The sequence below is a fragment of the Dermacentor silvarum genome, chromosome 4, assembly GCF_013339745.2.
Source record: "Dermacentor silvarum isolate Dsil-2018 chromosome 4, BIME_Dsil_1.4, whole genome shotgun sequence".
In the NCBI taxonomy this organism is placed as follows: Eukaryota; Metazoa; Arthropoda; class Arachnida; order Ixodida; family Ixodidae; genus Dermacentor; species Dermacentor silvarum.
This window is the reverse complement of record NC_051157.2, coordinates 70,803,256-70,820,195: the sequence shown is the minus strand read 5'-3', so window position 1 is coordinate 70,820,195 and position 16,940 is coordinate 70,803,256. Positions and strand designations below refer to the sequence as shown.

General features: G+C 43.1%; 1 protein-coding gene across 9 annotated transcripts in view; it reads right to left on the bottom strand.

Moving 5' to 3' along the window:
- LOC119450204 (transcriptional regulator ATRX-like) overlaps window positions 1–16,396 on the bottom strand; it is a 127,975-nt gene extending 111,579 nt beyond the window's left edge. For 8 of the 9 annotated variants that reach the window (XM_049665712.1, XM_049665714.1, XM_049665715.1 and 5 more), the window contains exons 1-4: window positions 15,757–16,396; window positions 7,684–7,773; window positions 6,353–6,465; window positions 2,670–4,387 (exon numbers count right to left, since the gene is read on the bottom strand). In XM_049665712.1, the coding sequence (XP_049521669.1) occupies window positions 2,670–4,371 (1,702 nt within the window). In that variant the 5' untranslated portion in view covers window positions 4,372–4,387; window positions 6,353–6,465; window positions 7,684–7,773; window positions 15,757–16,396. The remainder of the gene's footprint in view (window positions 1–2,669; window positions 4,388–6,352; window positions 6,466–7,683; window positions 7,774–15,756) is intronic. The other variant, XM_049665709.1, reaches the window with a different exon arrangement.
- Window positions 16,397–16,940: the final 544 nt, after the last annotated feature.

The following is a 16,940-nucleotide window of genomic DNA, read 5'->3' as shown; positions in this document are numbered from 1 at the left end:
CCTGGTGCAGTATTCGGCCACTACCTCCTTCATGACTCCTGCAATTAACCCATGGCCCTCAGTTACCAGCGGCTGCGGATCACCTGACTAAGGCAGCGGTCAGACCTGAGGGTGCTAAGAATCTCTGGGTCCGGACAGGCCCGCCAGTGGAAACTGAACCTGGCAACATTCAACACGCGTACCCTATCGAGTGAGGCTAGCTTTGCAGGGCTATTTGAGGAATTATCAGGCATTGCCTGGGATATTATTGGCCATAGTGAGGTTAGAACTCGTGAGGCTTATAAAAGCAGCAATTGAAGTGGGAGGTAAGGCACCAAGGCAACCAGTAGGTAAGCTCTCCCAAGTAACTAAAGACCTAATAAAGAAACGACAAAACATGAAAGTGTCAAACCCGAGAGATCAGATAGAATTCGCTGAACTGTCAAAACTGATCAACAAGAAAATAAGGGATATTCGAAATTATAACGTGGAAAAGATTAAGGAAGCCGTAAAATATGGACCCAGCATGAAATCAGCGAGAAGAAAACTTGGCATAGGACAAAGCATGATGTATGCATCGAAAGATAAGCAGGGTAATATCATCAGCAATTTCGATGACATAGTAAAAGCAGCGGAATAATTCTATACTGACCTGTGCTGTCCCCAGAGCAGCCAAGCTACTTTCATTCGAAGTAGTGATAAACAGGATACAGAGGCTCCTTCTATAACTAGCGATGAAGTTAGAAAGGCCTTGGAAAGACATGACCAGGGACAAAGCTGCTGGAGAAGATGGAATAACAGTCGATTTAATCAAAGATGGAGGAGATATCATGCTTGAAAAGCTTGCAGCCCTGTATACGCAATGCCTCATGACTTCAAGTGTACCAGAAAGCTGGACGAACGCCAACATTATACTCATCCATAAGAAAAGAGACATTAAAGAATTGAAGAATTATAGACCCATTAGCTTGCTTTCAGTATTGTATAAAATATTCACCAAGCTAATTTCCAATAGAATCAGGGCAACACTTGACTTCAGCCAACCAAGAGAGCAGGCTGGCTTCAGGAAGGGATATTCTACGATGGATCATATCCATACCATCAATAAGGTAATATAGAAATCTGCAGAGTACAAACAACCTCTCTATATGGTTTTCATAGATTATGAAAAAGCATTTGATTCAGTAGAGATACCAGCAGTCATAGAGGCACTGCGAAATCAAGGAGGACAGGAGGCGTACGTGAATATCTTGGCAAATATCTACAAGGATTGCACAGCAACCTTGGTTCTTCACTAGAAAAGTAGAAAGGTACTTATCAAGAAAGGGGTCAGGCAAGGAGACACAATCTCTCCAATGCTATTCACTGCATGCTTAGAAGTATTCAAGCTCTTAGACTGGGAAGGCTTAGGAGTGAAGATCAACGGCAAATATCTCAGCAACCTTCGGTTTGCAGATGACATTGTCCTATTCAGCAACAATGAGGATGAATTACAACAAATGATTGAGGACTTTAACCTAGAAAGTGTAGGAGTGGGGTTGAAGATTAATAAGTGTAAGAGCAGGGTTGAAGATTAATATGCACAACACAAAAATAATGTTCAATAGCCGTGGCAAGGGAACAAGAATTCAGGATCACCAGTCAGCCTCTAGAGTCTGCAAAGGAGTATATTTATCTAGGTCAATTACTCAAAGGGGACCCTGATCATGAGAAGGAAATTTACAGAAGAATAAAATTGGGTTGAAGTGCATACGGCAGGCATTACCAAATCGTGACTGGGAGCTTACCAGTGTCGTTGAAAAGTGTACAATCATTGCATTCTACCAGTACTAACATATGCGGCAGAAACTTGGAGGTTAACAAAGAAGCTCGAGAACAAGTTAAGGACTGCACAAAGAGCGATGAAACGAAAAATGTTAGGCCTAACATTAAGAAACGGGAAGAGAGCGGTGTGGATTAGAGAGCATACGGGGATAGCCGATATTCTAGTTGACATTAAGAGGAAAAAATGGAGCTGGGCAGGCCATGTAATTCGTAGGATGGAAAACTGGTGGACCATTGGAGTTACAGAACGGATACCAAGAGAAGGGAAGCGCAGTCGAGGACGGCAGAAAACTAGGTGGAGTGATGAAGTTAGGAAATTTGCAGGCATAAGTTGGAATGAGCTAGCGCAAGACAGGGGTAATTGGAGATTGCAGGGAGAGGCTTTCATCCTGCAGTGGATATAAATATGGGCTGATGATTGCTTAGGTTACAGGGCATTCTTAGCGATAATGACAGCACAGTTGTAGAAAAAAGGTGGGAACTGCAGAGATCTTGGGGATTCTTTAAAGTACAGTCATGTTGTAATAAAAGCAGATGTTGATAGTGCTTCATTATCAGACATCAGAGAAAAAAGTGGTGCAGAACAGCAAGTAGGCCTAAAGATAAAATGGAATAGCTCTTGTTCATTCATTTACATCTTCTCAGAGTGCACATTATGTGAGTAAACTTATGTCAACCCAGACAAAAGATACAAGTACTATATGTATTACAACCTTAACTGCATGAACTCGGTAAAGTGAGCTAAATTTTGACAGCAGATTAATCCAAATGAGCAAGAACATTTCAGAAAAATAAAAGAAAAAAAGGCATGACCAAGCCTACTTATTCTATTTTTCAAATGTATTTTGATGGCAGAATGAACTTACACATCTTTGCATTGTTGCAGGCATCCTGTAGTTCTTCTACACTGTTCGATTCATCAATGTCAGTCATCATCCTCTTCGTAGCACTGAGTGAATGATCAACAGGAAGGCATTCTAGGTCCACAGTCACATTCATTAAAAGCTTTGGGTCCTGATACCTCTTGAATGCCTCCTCAAGATAGCTCCTAATAACCTCTTTCGACAAAGGTGGCGAACGAGAAGCAAGCTTTCTCCTTGCAGGAGCCTTGCGCTTCCGAGCGCAGGGTTTCCTCCGTGATGAGTCACGCCACTCATCATCCCAATCTTCACCAGAATCACTTGATGAGTTAGTGGAATCACTTAACAGCGAACTAGAATATCGTGAGCGTTTTGCTTGAGCAGAACTTCCGACTGTGGTGCGCCTCTTTTTGCGATCATTAAACTGCCTGTGAGTGGAAAGATGCGTCTTTTGCTCCCGCTCCTCAACTGTTTGGGAGCTCTCACTTGTTACACTGCTGTCTTCTTCAGAAGAAAAAGCAGTGCTGCTGTCTTCTGAAGAAGACAAATCAGTGCTGCTTTTAGTTTTCTCTTTCCTAACAAACGCAAACTTAAAAGCTACGGACTTATTGCCAGTCTCAAAAGTGCTGATGCTTGAAGAAGGGTTGAGTACATCTGCAACAGAGCTAGCATTTCCACTGGACGGTACTTCAATGTTTTCAGTTTTAACTATGGCAATGGTAGTCTCCTTGTTGTCATTCCTGGAAGACATGCTGCAGCGGTCACTGCTGTTCTCCATGTTGAGATCTGCAACAAGGCTCTCGGAAACATCATCACATTTGATATTTGGAGCCACGGATGAAAATTCGTCACCCATGCTGAGAGTTGGTGGGATATTCAGAGTTCCACAAGTTGCATCATGCTCATTTTCTGCTGTAGAACCTACAGAACATCCTTCTGTGCCCGTTTCTGTCATAATTGCAGACACATTCAGTATTTCAGTCCTGGGGCTAACTTCTGGACTGTTGATTTTATCTTGAGAGCATAACTCATTCCTCTCTTGCACTTGCTTGACTTTCCTGTTGACTTGATCAGATCCACTGATATGATTCTGTTCTTTATCGATTGCACTTAGCCTTTCGTTCCCAGGTGCCTTAAAACCAACTGGCTGATAGTTCACTGATGGAGAAGACTCCAGGCAACCATCCTTACCACCTTTCTTCTTTTTGGCACGTTTAACGGACCTCAGCTGTCGCCTCTGACAGCTTTCCACATTTTCCGCTATGCGAGACAAGCTGCTAGCATGGTCACGAAGCAGCTTGCTTGCATCCACTAGGAACCCATCTTGTCGATTGACTAGCTCTGAGAGGGAGCGCTTAATTTCCTTTGCCTTTTTCAGGACAAAGTTTTTCAGATCCGCTTCAGAAAGCTTTGGTTTTTTGCTGTGAGTGCTTGATGCCAGCTGTTTCTTTAGCTGCCGACTGTAGCTAATGATCATGCTAGCATAATTCACCAGAGGTTCAAGTGGAGTAGGATCACACACATAGCACTGCCACTCCTCCAGTGAATCGATCCGGTCCAGCTCCTGGCAGGAGAAGTTGCGACGAATGCAGTCTCTGCAGAAGACACGGCCACAGTGGTCACACAAAACCAGAATACCACCTTCAGCACACCAACTGCAGTACTCGTCACTGTCACTGCCTTCAGTTTCGAAGCTGGCCATCACCATAGTACTGGTAGCACCGCTGAAACAAACCATTCCAGAACATAAAGAGGTAGCCAAAGTAAAACAGCAGTTTTTAAATGAAGCTGAGTGACAGAAAAATATGCAAATCCCTTACTAGTATCACTCATGATCATTAATGTTGCCAAGTGTAAATGCATATTGTCTAAATTAAATTATGGGGTTTTATGTGCCAAAATCACGATCTGATTATGAGGAACGCTGTAGTGGGGGACTCCGGAAATTTGGACCACCTTCGTGTTCTTTAATAGTGCACCTAAATAAAGTACATGGGTGTTTTCGCATTTCGCCCCCATCGAAATGCGGCCGCCGTGGCCGGGATTCAATCCCGCGACCTCGTGCTCTGCAGCCCAACACCATAGCCACTGAGCAACCACGGTGGGTCACATATTGTCTATTCATGCCTATTACACTGCGTGCCTCTTTGGGGGGAAACCTGAATACACACCGTCCTAGCTTTTGAAACCCAAAAGACATTACTTTCAAATTAAATTATTGAAGTTTTAGACCATAGAAATGTATTGGTGCCGGCTGAGACCTTCATTCACGATCATAATAACAGTCTGATGACTCTCCTTATCAGACCATCGCCTTGCATCCTAATAAATGAAAGTGCACAAATTGCTTTTGCTGGGAGATATTAGAATGTCCTCCCTAATTCTAAGATGCACTGTTGGACACAACGCGCTCAATTTTTGTTAGTGCAATAATAGTGATAAATATGATTACTGCAAAAAAATTATTTGTGCATGGGAAGTGATGCAGATGATCAAGAGGGTGTATAAACTTGTGGTAAATTTTTGTAATAATTTTTTGTGTCTACATTTAGGTGTCCTCCATAAAAAAGCTTGATGCATAAAAATGATAACAAAGGGTGTACAAAATTGCAGAACATTATAAATTTTGACTAAATTATAACTACCAATGTCAAAGCAAATGTGAACTTCCAGTAAAGTGAGACAGGGCCATTCGTTGGCACGAAATTTAACTTACAAGTACAAGTGCCAATGCCCCAAAAGTCAACTTACAGCTATAAAAAGCATTTAGTACATTCATGTAAGACAAAACACAGCTGAAAAAGTCCAAACACAATCTGAAAGACAGTTACACAGTAAAGCACGTGCCTAACAGAATGGAGTTGCAACAAAATATACACACTTATATACATGCAGGACAAACTCCACTGCACATATTTGTCTCGCCATGTTAAGCGGAAGCTGTACCTATGGGTCACCTTGACTTCCTTATTCAAATACATGGGAAATGAAATGCTCTCAGTAGACAACGGCTCAATTGATTTGCATGAAATCTTTCTAATTTGAGAGAGAAAGCTGAATGCTAGACTGTAGCAAGCATAACCTTTATTTAGTAACTCAATATTTCTGCAAAAATTGCTGAAAATCACAGAAGCACTAAGTTTAAAGATCCATAACTTTGCACCAAAACCCAGATATCGCCCTTCTGTAAACTGTATCTTTTAGAGCACCCGAGGCACAAAAATTTGATGGATGAGTTTAGAGCTTGTGCGAAATTGTTGTCATGTTTACGAGGGTTTCGTAAAATCAGACTCAAAAATTAGTCATATATTTCGGAGCGATGCAAAATGCATCCATTTTGTACATTGCAGATGCTTCTACAGGTGGTTTATGGCATTGTGATAGTGTTTTCTATATTGCAGATTTACAGAGTTGCCAATTTTACGCTCAAGGTTATTCTTCTTTCTTTCTTTCTTTTTTTTTGGAGGGGGGGGGGGGAGCTATCTTATTTTTAATGCATGGCCTAAACATAAAAAACAGTTCCCTACAGTGGGTAGATTTTAGCTTTTTCCTTTAAATGTAACAAACCTCACCAGATATGGTGCAGTGGATGCCTAGCAAAACCATTTCTCCATTCCCATGTATTTAGATAGAAGATGCTGAGACAAAATTCCCTCTTAATGACAAGGCAAACATCTGATGATACTCACTTTGCAAACAATTACTTTAAGAAGCTTGTGCTTGCGGAACTTCCTCTTGCAATGGTGGTCAAGCTGAGCTCCACAGGATGTGCACAGGACACGAAGGTTGGCAATCTCCTCAACTGCAAGAGCATTGCATTTTTTTTTAAGTACCAAAATAGGAAGGAAGAAACATACTTCCAGACACAAAGTGGTAAGCTATGCATATGACTCTAAGATGTAAAAGTGAGAAACTTAAAAGGTGGATCGCTGCTCTGACATAGGGTGTTCTAAGTTAAAGCTTTCTAAATGTTTGTAAGTAAATTATACAACCACATAAACTAAAACACTGCAGTTGTATTATGCGCTTCAGATGGATGAAATTCACCGCCATTGCATCAACAAAAGCAAGAATACCTTGCAAAAATTGCTAAGTATTTTTTTTTTAGGTTCGGTTTAAAGTTCGGTTTAATTTGAGGCCCTCCGGTGTAACACAAAAGGCCATTTCACGAAATATTTTTTTGTGAAAAAAACATTTCACAGGTGCAAGCAGCACCTGAAATTTTTCTTAAGCAAGAAACTATGCGTCATAAAATGCCTTGTTTGTGCGTGTATGTGCGTGGGCGAGTGTACTGTGACGAAGTTAATGACACGAAAGCGTCAAATGACTCACTGAGCAAAAAAGCTGGTGTCCAGTGTCTCTAGCAGCGAAACGGCACCTAAATTCCCATTGGCTGTGACGCCACGTCACGAGTGCACCTCGACAGAGCAGAGCAGGTGAAATAGAACACCTGCTGCCGCAGTAGCACGCCAGGTGTTGCATGAGGGGAGAGGGCATCACTGTGACGCCAAATCACCCATGCTTTCGGAAGCCTGAGTTATACACGCATTCCTTGTCCACACAAGCTCTGGCCTGCATTCCAACTACGCATCGGTAAGGCCAAATCAAAACGTACCAAGCTTCTCTGCACGCTCGCTAGCCCGTGAGAAGTTTACAACTCGAAGGACCACTCAGCGGTGTTCAACTGGACATTAATGTTTTTGCATTCACAACTCATAAAAAGTGCTTAGGTAGCCTCATATTTTTTAAGAACTAGATAACAAGAAATGTCACAGCTCATCAACACATCACAATAACATGACAGTCAATATAATAAACAGTAACGTAACAATGAAAAAGTTTGTAGTAAATGTAAGGAAGCTTGATGCTAGCTACTGTCCGCAGCAGATGTCTCCCCAGCAATTTATTAACATCAATTTTAACATTATGACCAGAAAATACTTATGTCAATTGGCTTGTTCATAAATAGAAAGATGTGCATGCACTTTAAAGTAGCACAATTTCATTTAATTTCACCAACCCGTCATCGCAGGATGCCAAACTGCTGAGTTTTTAGAACTTATCACAGGCATCAGCAAGTCTGGCTCCACTGCAGTCGAACAGCCTTCCTCTGAAATACACACAGCATAGAATTTATTAGACCACTACAATGAAGAATGGTAACTGCAAACACAAACTAAAACATGATGCAATAAATCTTGTATGACAGAAAAACAGCCCTTTACATCATTCCATGCATTTTTCACAGCACTTACCCTAAGGAAAAGTGTGTGACACTCTGTATTATCCTGCCGCATACTGCCTGCTGACATGTAGGAGGCACAGAAAAAGGATTAAAAATAGCAGAGACTGGAGATCTCAGGAACATCTATAATGTTTCTTAAATGCTACTGTTTTTGTTTCTTTCATTTTTTGTTTCTTCCTACCTGTAGTGTTTGATTTTTCGTCTGTCCTTATTCCCTTTCCCCAACGCTGCACACTCAACAATTACAAGCATTACATTTTTATAGCATAAATAAGGCAAAACTAGTCAGAACAACATTTTCTATAACACTTTTAAATAAAATCTCTCTTGCACATCACTTACGGACAATTTTTACCTTCTGGTTTTATTCATTATATTTGTGAAATTTGTTTTTGCTCTAGTTCTCACAGTAATTTTTGGGAGGCCTTTATCAATCTCCTTAAAATGTCCCATGCTAATTTGTGCACTTCTATAGAAATCGGTCACTTTAGTTTGCCATGACACTATAACCTATTGCTAAAGCTAGATTTGCATGAGTGCCTGAACGACCGATTCAGTCCACAGACCAAGTGCAACCCAGATGAAAGGCACTGAATCGCACTTCCAACAGCTGATCTGCAGCATTGTTATGCACAGTGTAACTCAATTCCACTGAGCCACATCATACTTAGTCCAAGGACTTATCTGCCCAATTAGTACATTGCTCAAGTACAGCTTAAAGGGACACTGAACAGAAGCACTAAATCAGTTTAGACAGACCTTCAGTTTTATTAATTTCACGGAAAGTAATCGATTACAAGAAAACTCAGGTCATACTTTAATATTTTTTCATCTTTCACCGAAACCTCAGCACCACTAGATCCCTGTGACGTCATGGATTTCAAAGTATTTTATCATATAGTTGGGTCATTAAGGAGCAGTAAAGGTTCTCAAAACTTCTTTAGAGCCTTTAGAACACAATGCAGTACCTATATACTGATAAAACATTACACAGTAATGGCCCAAGCAGAAGCCGTTGAAATCTGTGACATCATGGCACACTGGAGCGGGAACTTCAAAGTGGCGTAGCCACCAATATCTCGTTCTTGCAACTTTCTCTGGCTTACCATGCCCCCTCTCAAGGTAAGAGGAGATTTCATGGCATTGTAGAAGCACAATTTACTAATACAGCACGTTTTTCTCTCCAGTGTCACTTTAAAAGGGAACCTTGCCACACTTCTTGAACATAGCAAATAAATTTGTGCAGTTGCTGGGCAAAAGCTGTCCTGAGCATCTGAGCCATACATCAGTCCAGTACATAATAACCCAAAAGGTAAAGGCCAGTGCAGGCTCTTCATGACATTGGCTGGCTGGCCATTACTCAAGAGTTGAGACATATTTAACCAGTGCTAAAAAGGCATTTGAGAACAACGAGCACACAGTACACACTAGCGTATTGTGTCCTGTATGCTCCTTGTTCTCGGGCCCTGAAACACTTTTCTATCTAATAAGAGAATGGCCTCACTATTAAAAAGTATGCCATCCACGAATCTCATGCGACAAGAATTTTTAGAATCCTTCAACTATAAGAAGAGTTATCGCACTGACCCACTTGGCTTTCTCTCTCTTTTCGTCTCCCCTAGAGCTACACAGCAGAGAAGCCAAGAGGGCAAAGCCCCGGCCAGAAGTTGAGTGTCGCGGCAGCGAAAGGGCTTGTCGCGGCACCCTTTGGCGGCCGCAGTAGACTATGCTATGCAGCACGCCACTGCGACCTCGGAGGTCATGAGCAGCAGACACAGCTATGCACAGCGCAAAGACGAAATAATTTTAACAGAGGAGCTGTTGTAGGTCGAGGCTGCGCCGTTCGTCCATCCGCCGGTGTCACAGGTCATGTGACCAGAAGAGGATGAGAGCCGCGCCAGGGGAAGGCAGGTCACGTGACCAGCAAAGGAGGAGAGGCGCGCTGGGGGAGGGGGCGACAGTGGGAGGGCGCACCGGGGGGAGGAGGCGACCAATGAGAGGCCATGCTGGGTGCAAGGAGGAGAGGCGATGGGTATAAAAGAAGGTGTTTCTGTGCAGCGCACCCTTTCAGATAACACGCAGAGCTGCTACCAATGCCGTCCGCGTTTCCCCGCATTCACACTGCACACGTGCGGTGTCCGTGCCTGAAGCCAATGCACCTAGCAGCGGCTCGGCAGGTTTCGACCAGAGAAGTGGACACTCGTCGAGTAACGTCGGAAGTTGCTGCCTCTTTTCGCCTTGCAACGTTTCGATATAAGTTCATGTTGTAGATCTGTGTTTACTTGTGTTTACGCAATTGCATGACGTGCAACACATGTAATACTTTTAACACTCGGTGTAACTAACACAGCTTCGCTGTTTGACCATCTTCACGGAGTGGAAGGGAGGTTATAACTTTTTTCTGTCTTTTTGAAATCGGAGACATATATTTAGCAATTATGTATTACAGAGAATATTCTCGCGATCACGAAATCAGCCAATAGTGTTGGACAGCCAACTGCTTTCGACCAGCCTTTGATGACAACATTGCGGATGTTAGAGCAAGTGTCTGTTCACTGCTTTTGACACGGATTATAAATTCCCTACTGCATGCAGTGCTATAATATTTAGCTCACATATTCACAGGAGCCTCATTAACAGATGAGCAACATTCTTTTTCTATACTCAAAAAGTGTTTCAGGGACCCTTAAAGTCATTTTAGTGCTAGTTAAGTATGTCTCAAATCTCGAGAATGTACCGACTAGCCCAAGCAAAATTTTTCTCTATTTGGCCCTTTACTCATTCACGCGAGGTTGCACACATGCAGCTGGGACCCATTTTTCAGCTTTTCCAAATTTATGTCACTTTTCTTGCTTAATTTTATGCAAGAGTAAGCACTACAGCTACTCAGTAGACCTTTTAAAACATACCTAAGCTATGCCTCTGACATGAGCATATGCACACACACCTTATGATTGATGGAACAGTGCTGATATCTAGCAAAGAAGAAAGGTACAACTGTGCACACCAATACTGCGAAGTGTTGCTACTTCAGCAACCTTTTAGTCGTTCTAGCATATTTCTTTTTTTTTTTCTTTGGCAGTTAGCATTTCCTTTTAGCAGGCATCGCATTTTTTTACGAATTATGAATGCTGCTAAGTAGATCATAACGCCATCAATGTACCCAGCTACAAGCTGAGTCAACGGTATCACAACCATCTGCACTGGCTGAAAAGACACAAGAGGGCCTGTTTGGAGAATGGCGTTGATGAAGCATTGTTCGATTTATCACTGATGCTGATGCCCACATGGTGACGGAGTCAGCAGTCTGCTTCCACAAACAAGTAGCATATATGTAGTGTTCTGTGGAGAAAACAGTTCCTGGTGCAAGTGAGAGCAAGGGACAGGAGAAAAATGAAGTGACATTGTTTGTGTGAAATATTAGAACGGTGTAAGAGATAAGTCATAACAGTGTGCTAGGTAGGAAGACATGGACGTTTAGCAGTTTAGATACCACATTTCTTGAACCTGTTCAAGCCTGCATTTTTTTCTTGTGGCCAAAACAAAAAGACTTTCTCTCTTCTGTCTTTGTATGTGTGTGCATGTGTGCGCATGCCTTTCAGAATGTAGGCTACAAATGTTATGGAGCTGTTGCCGGTACATCTCTTTCATTGTAGTTTGCTTTACAATAAAACATCAAACATTCTTAGAAAGGCACTCAATAACTCTGATCTTGACAAACAAAGCTGCACCACAAAGCTTTATGGGTCTTAGATGCATCTTTCTAACATTAGCAATTTTGCAATTATAAGAACTGATGACTATGCAATTGAAAGACATCTGTTTACTACATCAAACCCCCGTTTTTCTCTTTAAACATACTTTTCTTTTTCATTAATAGCGGTTTACCCAGCAGTTACTGAATAAAGACTCCATTCCTCGAAAGTACAACAAAGCCCTATTTAATACAACCCATTCAAAATGTGTACCAAGTGCAGCATGGCTTCGAATGTAAAGTAGGAAGCTAGACACTTCAAAACCAGAGGAGGTGGTCACATGTTATCACATACCCCTGATGCATACACACACACCACAATTAGGCTGCCAAAAGCTAAGTTCCATTAGCATTTGAAGGGATGAAAAGTTGAGAAAGACCCCCCACATTTTCAACAAAAAAAAAAGTCACTTCGGAACACTGGGTTTAGGCTTGACCTGTGTCGAATGCAAAGAAGCCAACGTTGGAAGAAACAAAAAAACAAAAATTCACCAACAATTACGATACTCCATAATGCGAAATTTGAGCGCAGCTCTATACGTGTTTTCATTTTGCGATATGTTGGCTGGCGCGGACAAGCTGTCTCGTGCGACACGTTGCAAACGAAGCGAAGTGTGGCGCGACTGCCTCGCTAACCTGGGGATCACGAGAGCCAGTGCGCGGGTGACGCATAGGCACAATTCACAGCCGCCGACAGACCTCCGAGACGACGCACGCTACTCTGGCGCCATCTTGTAGCCATCATCACCGCACTACACTTTTCTTCTCACGCTTTCGCCATACCCTCCTCCGCTTTCCGCCTCATGGTTCCACTGTGTCCTTCATCCATTGCAATGCTCCGTGTTCGCTCTTTCATCTTTTGCTGCGCTCGTTCCCTCGATTACACTGACACTTGCCACAGGAATGGCCGCCTAAGAGCTGCGCTCTAAAATGGAAGGCCAATTTGACAGCATGCAGCCAGCTTTTGGTGTCACAGTCATTGTGTGGCCTTCAACCACTGCACCATGCTGACTGCCGACGCACAATGGTTTGTGATACCACAAGACCATAACCTCCAGTATCCGTGATGTATCCAGCTACCATTTTCACCTCTGAAGCTGCACTGCACTTGGCATGCAAGTTGCACTGGTCATATTCAAAGGCGATGTAAACAATTTTTCGTTGCACTCCACAGGAATCTAGGCTTCATATTGTATTTACAGAGCTGATAGCTACATAACAAGCCCCCCAAAAGTGCGAAAGACAAGATTTTTGTGCCAGTACTGCTTAAAGTTTCTCATAGTGAATTCCCAAAAGTATTCAGTGTATTTCTAATGGTTTCGTGGAATCTTTACAAGAAATAATGGCAACACTGCCTCCGAGATCAGCAGTATGACAGAGGGTCATGCCACACAATTTCAAGATCACGCAGATGCAGAAGTTCAGCACAATGTTAGGTAAAGCACGGTGGCCATTGTTCCATGTGGGCGCAGTGCACAGCTTTTGAATGCAGTAGGAACAATGAAAAGGAATGGAAGCCACAAAGGCATGTTACTGGCAGCAACTCTGTTGATACAAGGTGCATTTGAAAAGTTTCGAAAATATTTGCGAAGAATGGCCTTTTAATACCAGACACATTTCACCCCTTTCATAACAGGTAGTGCAAAGCACATTTCAAGGCCAACTGCAACAAAATTATGGACCACATAAATGGTTGGTTTCAGATAATGCAGATACAGAGCAGCCACCGTGCAAAATTTTACATTTGGAATATGAATTGATGCATTACAAAAAGGTAATAAAAGTATGTTTTTGATTATGAAACTGAAAAAAATAAAAAAATGCTGAATTTACCACTCGTCAGAAGTGACGCAAGAGACAGAATGTGTGACTACTCGGCATGACCTACGAGATTAGGAGGTGCTCATGGCTGCCAGAAGCTTCTGAAAAATCTCAGAGGCAACATTCTGGGACTTGCATCATATCCACTAACCACCAGGTGCATGCGTCATCTGCTTAGGTGCCATTTAAAAGTTGCTAACAAGAGAAGGCCACAATTATCAGCCCTGAAGCTTTGCCAAGATTGCTTCAAAAATATATGCTACTCATTAATAACCAATTTACCCAAAGTTAAATTTCATTTTTAAGCAAGGTAAGTCATCTTCGTACCCCGATCATTAATTTGTTAAACACCCACTCCTAAACTGTTTGTTAGGATCTGATGCTCTCCCAGTGTGGAATCCTCAAAAAAGGAAATGCCAGCCAGTCCGCAGCGGACAAAACTTAATTTTGCAATAGAAGGCTAGCAGCGATGTCAACATAGCTGCCATGATGGCACACCACTAGCACAATGAAAAACGACAATGCGATTTAATCTAATCTGCTTATATAGCAGCAGCATTGTGGTAGCTAGCTGTGTTACATTAACATGGTGTATGTGATATTGTGACAGACGAGAGGAACACAAAAGGTATATTTACATACTTTCTACAGAAAAAGGCAAGATAAATAATGCAAGATTGCAGGAGAGACACATGCGCAAGTATCCCATAAAGATCATTGCCCTCACCGCTCTGTCAAGCACCTCCTTCATCTTTGTACTCAGTAAAACTACATAATAATAATGTGAAGTTATCAATAGAAAGAAAAAAAAAAGCATTCCCAGCCAGTATACAACATAAGAAAAATGGTTACTGGGTGTGCTCCTTCGTGCTTCAAAAATAGTGGATAAACACCAGTGAGGTAAAAGGGAGAAGTGTCTGCTGCTGGCATAAGCCATGAAATAGCATAACAAGGTTTGCTGCAGGGCTAGATGGATCATGATATATTTCTTGTGTCCTTTTAATTTACTGTATGCCATGAAATAGCACTTGACCACCGTCTTCACAAGCGGAAACAATCTTGCAACAGATCCCCATCACAAACTATCGTGTACTTGCCTCAACATCACAGGCTGTCAATGAGGCAAGTCAAGAGGTGCGTTCGATTCGCCTGCACCACCTGAACCAGTTCCCGAGGTGTTGCCATTCATTCCAGCGGAGCAGCAATGGCGCCCGCTGAACCACTCTGTTCGTTTCATAAGGTGCAGGAAAGGTGCAGGGTGGTTCATGATTTTTCTGCACCTACTCCGCTGTCGGTGCCGGCTTGGTGCAGCGTACAGGTGCGAAGCAGCAGCGCAGTAGACGACCCAGCACACGGGCACAAGCGCCATTAAGACCCCGCTTGCGCACGTCTGATGTGTCTACACAAGTGTGGTTTGTATTTACACCCCACAAGCCGTTCATACCCGCAGTTCAGGATCTTACAAATTTATGAACTCCGTGCACATTAATTGGGCATAACATAACGCCCGCACCGCGTCTGCACCTTGGCATTCATTTCAAGTGTTGCGCTGTGCCTGCACCGCAGAAATTAAGCTGCACAATTTCTGAACTTCTCGTGAACCGCCATGAACTGGTTCACAGTGGTGCAGGCAAATCGAACGGACCTAAGATGTTTACACATCTGAAACTTCATATGGACACTGTCAGAGTTCATGCCAGAGCCAAGAGCTGCACGAATCATTTCAGATGACCACAATATACCAGCCATCTGCTACCTGATCCCAGTCTCAGCTTAGCAACCAGCCCCAGGTCCTCCACCACAACCCAGCAGACAAGTCCAAAGGCCAAAAACGGTATTGTGTGCACATACCTTGTGTCATGTCAAGTTAAGGAGTAGCTGGAAACACACATCTGATTTAATTCCACAGGTTTTTCTTTGCTACTGTTGGCCATGTTAGGGAAGACGGAGTGCACCAAGCAGCTCACAAGCGAGAAAACTTTAAAGTACTATCAGCAGAAGGCGCAGGATGCCATCCTGGTACATGTGGCAAGCTTAAACCACAGTTCAGAGGTCCATAGTTTGAGCTTGCACTACGTGCTTAAAAGCTGTAATAAAGGCTACCAGGGCTAACACATTAAAATTTTTTTATATCGTGTTAAAGCCAACGCATAAGCCCCGTTTCCTTAGTCCGCGGGGTTACCCTCAGCCCCAGCGAAACGAAACTTTATGAAAATCGCGGCATGGCATATATCGTGAACCTTACAGCAAAATCACCCAATAGGGTCATTTACCGGCTGTCTTGGAGCTTGAGACGTCGGGTTGATCCATGGTCAGAAATTTTCCTTTTCGTGTCTTTACGTCATCAGAGATCTCTATGTTCTGAAGGCACTAGAAACGAACGTAAATGCACACGACATTCACAATACTCGGATCCGGCCACAGTTCGTGTGGCTTGAAGACGAGGAATGGGCCAGTATTCTAAGCATTTCATACATGGCGCTAGTCAAGCCACACGAATACAGCCAACCACTGGCTACGTCCACAAACCTTCGCCGGTCAAGCTAAACGACGTTGATGTGGAAAACACGAGCTGATGACACACGCTGTAGTTTACATTTGGGCACGGCTGATCTTCTTGAAGGTGCCATACACAATGCAGTAATAACACCAGGAATCAATGCACGAAGTAACTGTTCGCGAGTATGGTTAAAAGCCCGCGAACAAGATCCCTGCTGCGACTGATGCTGCTTTCAGCTGACTTTCGCTTTCTTTCGAGCACGGTCTACGCAAAAGTGGTCAACGCGCTATGTTATCACTACATCTCACAAGCCAGTAATGCATTAACGAAACCTCTTTGTTCGTTATCACCGATGCTACAGAGGCTACAGCTACAGCGGCTAATCATAGAATACAGAAGCTAGCGATATAGTAAAACGCAGATGGCGATGCCCATGGAGGATGGCGATGACGATGCAAGTCTCTACCGGTATCTAGTACGAACACCCATATATTATTCTAGGGCATTGTACTAGTGTCTACATGGTCCTGCCAACGCCTCCTATAAAGACGTTGGTCCTGCATATTTCGCTACGCGGGTTCGAAAAAGGTTTTGCGCTCACCGCTGCACTGTTCTTGCTCTATATTGCAGAAAGGTCGCATTTTGGAGTCGACTTCTGGTTTTTAAGAAAAAAAGTGCAAATTTGCCTTCACTTATGGGGATGCGAACAACTGCCGCAATTTAGGAGAAATTTATTTATATCCTCCCAGATTTTCATAACTTATCCCGCAATTTTTTATATCCTCCTAGGCCGCGACGTCGAAAGAATAAAATTGTGTCGCCGCCCGCCGGCAGCTGCAGCAAGCAGCCGGTCAGGGAGGTTTGCTGCGTGTTCAGCCCCGCCTTCCTCAATGTAGCGCACGCGAGGGAGGAAGGCAGGCCGGAAGCACGCGTTCTTCCGCACGCGAGGCAGGAGGT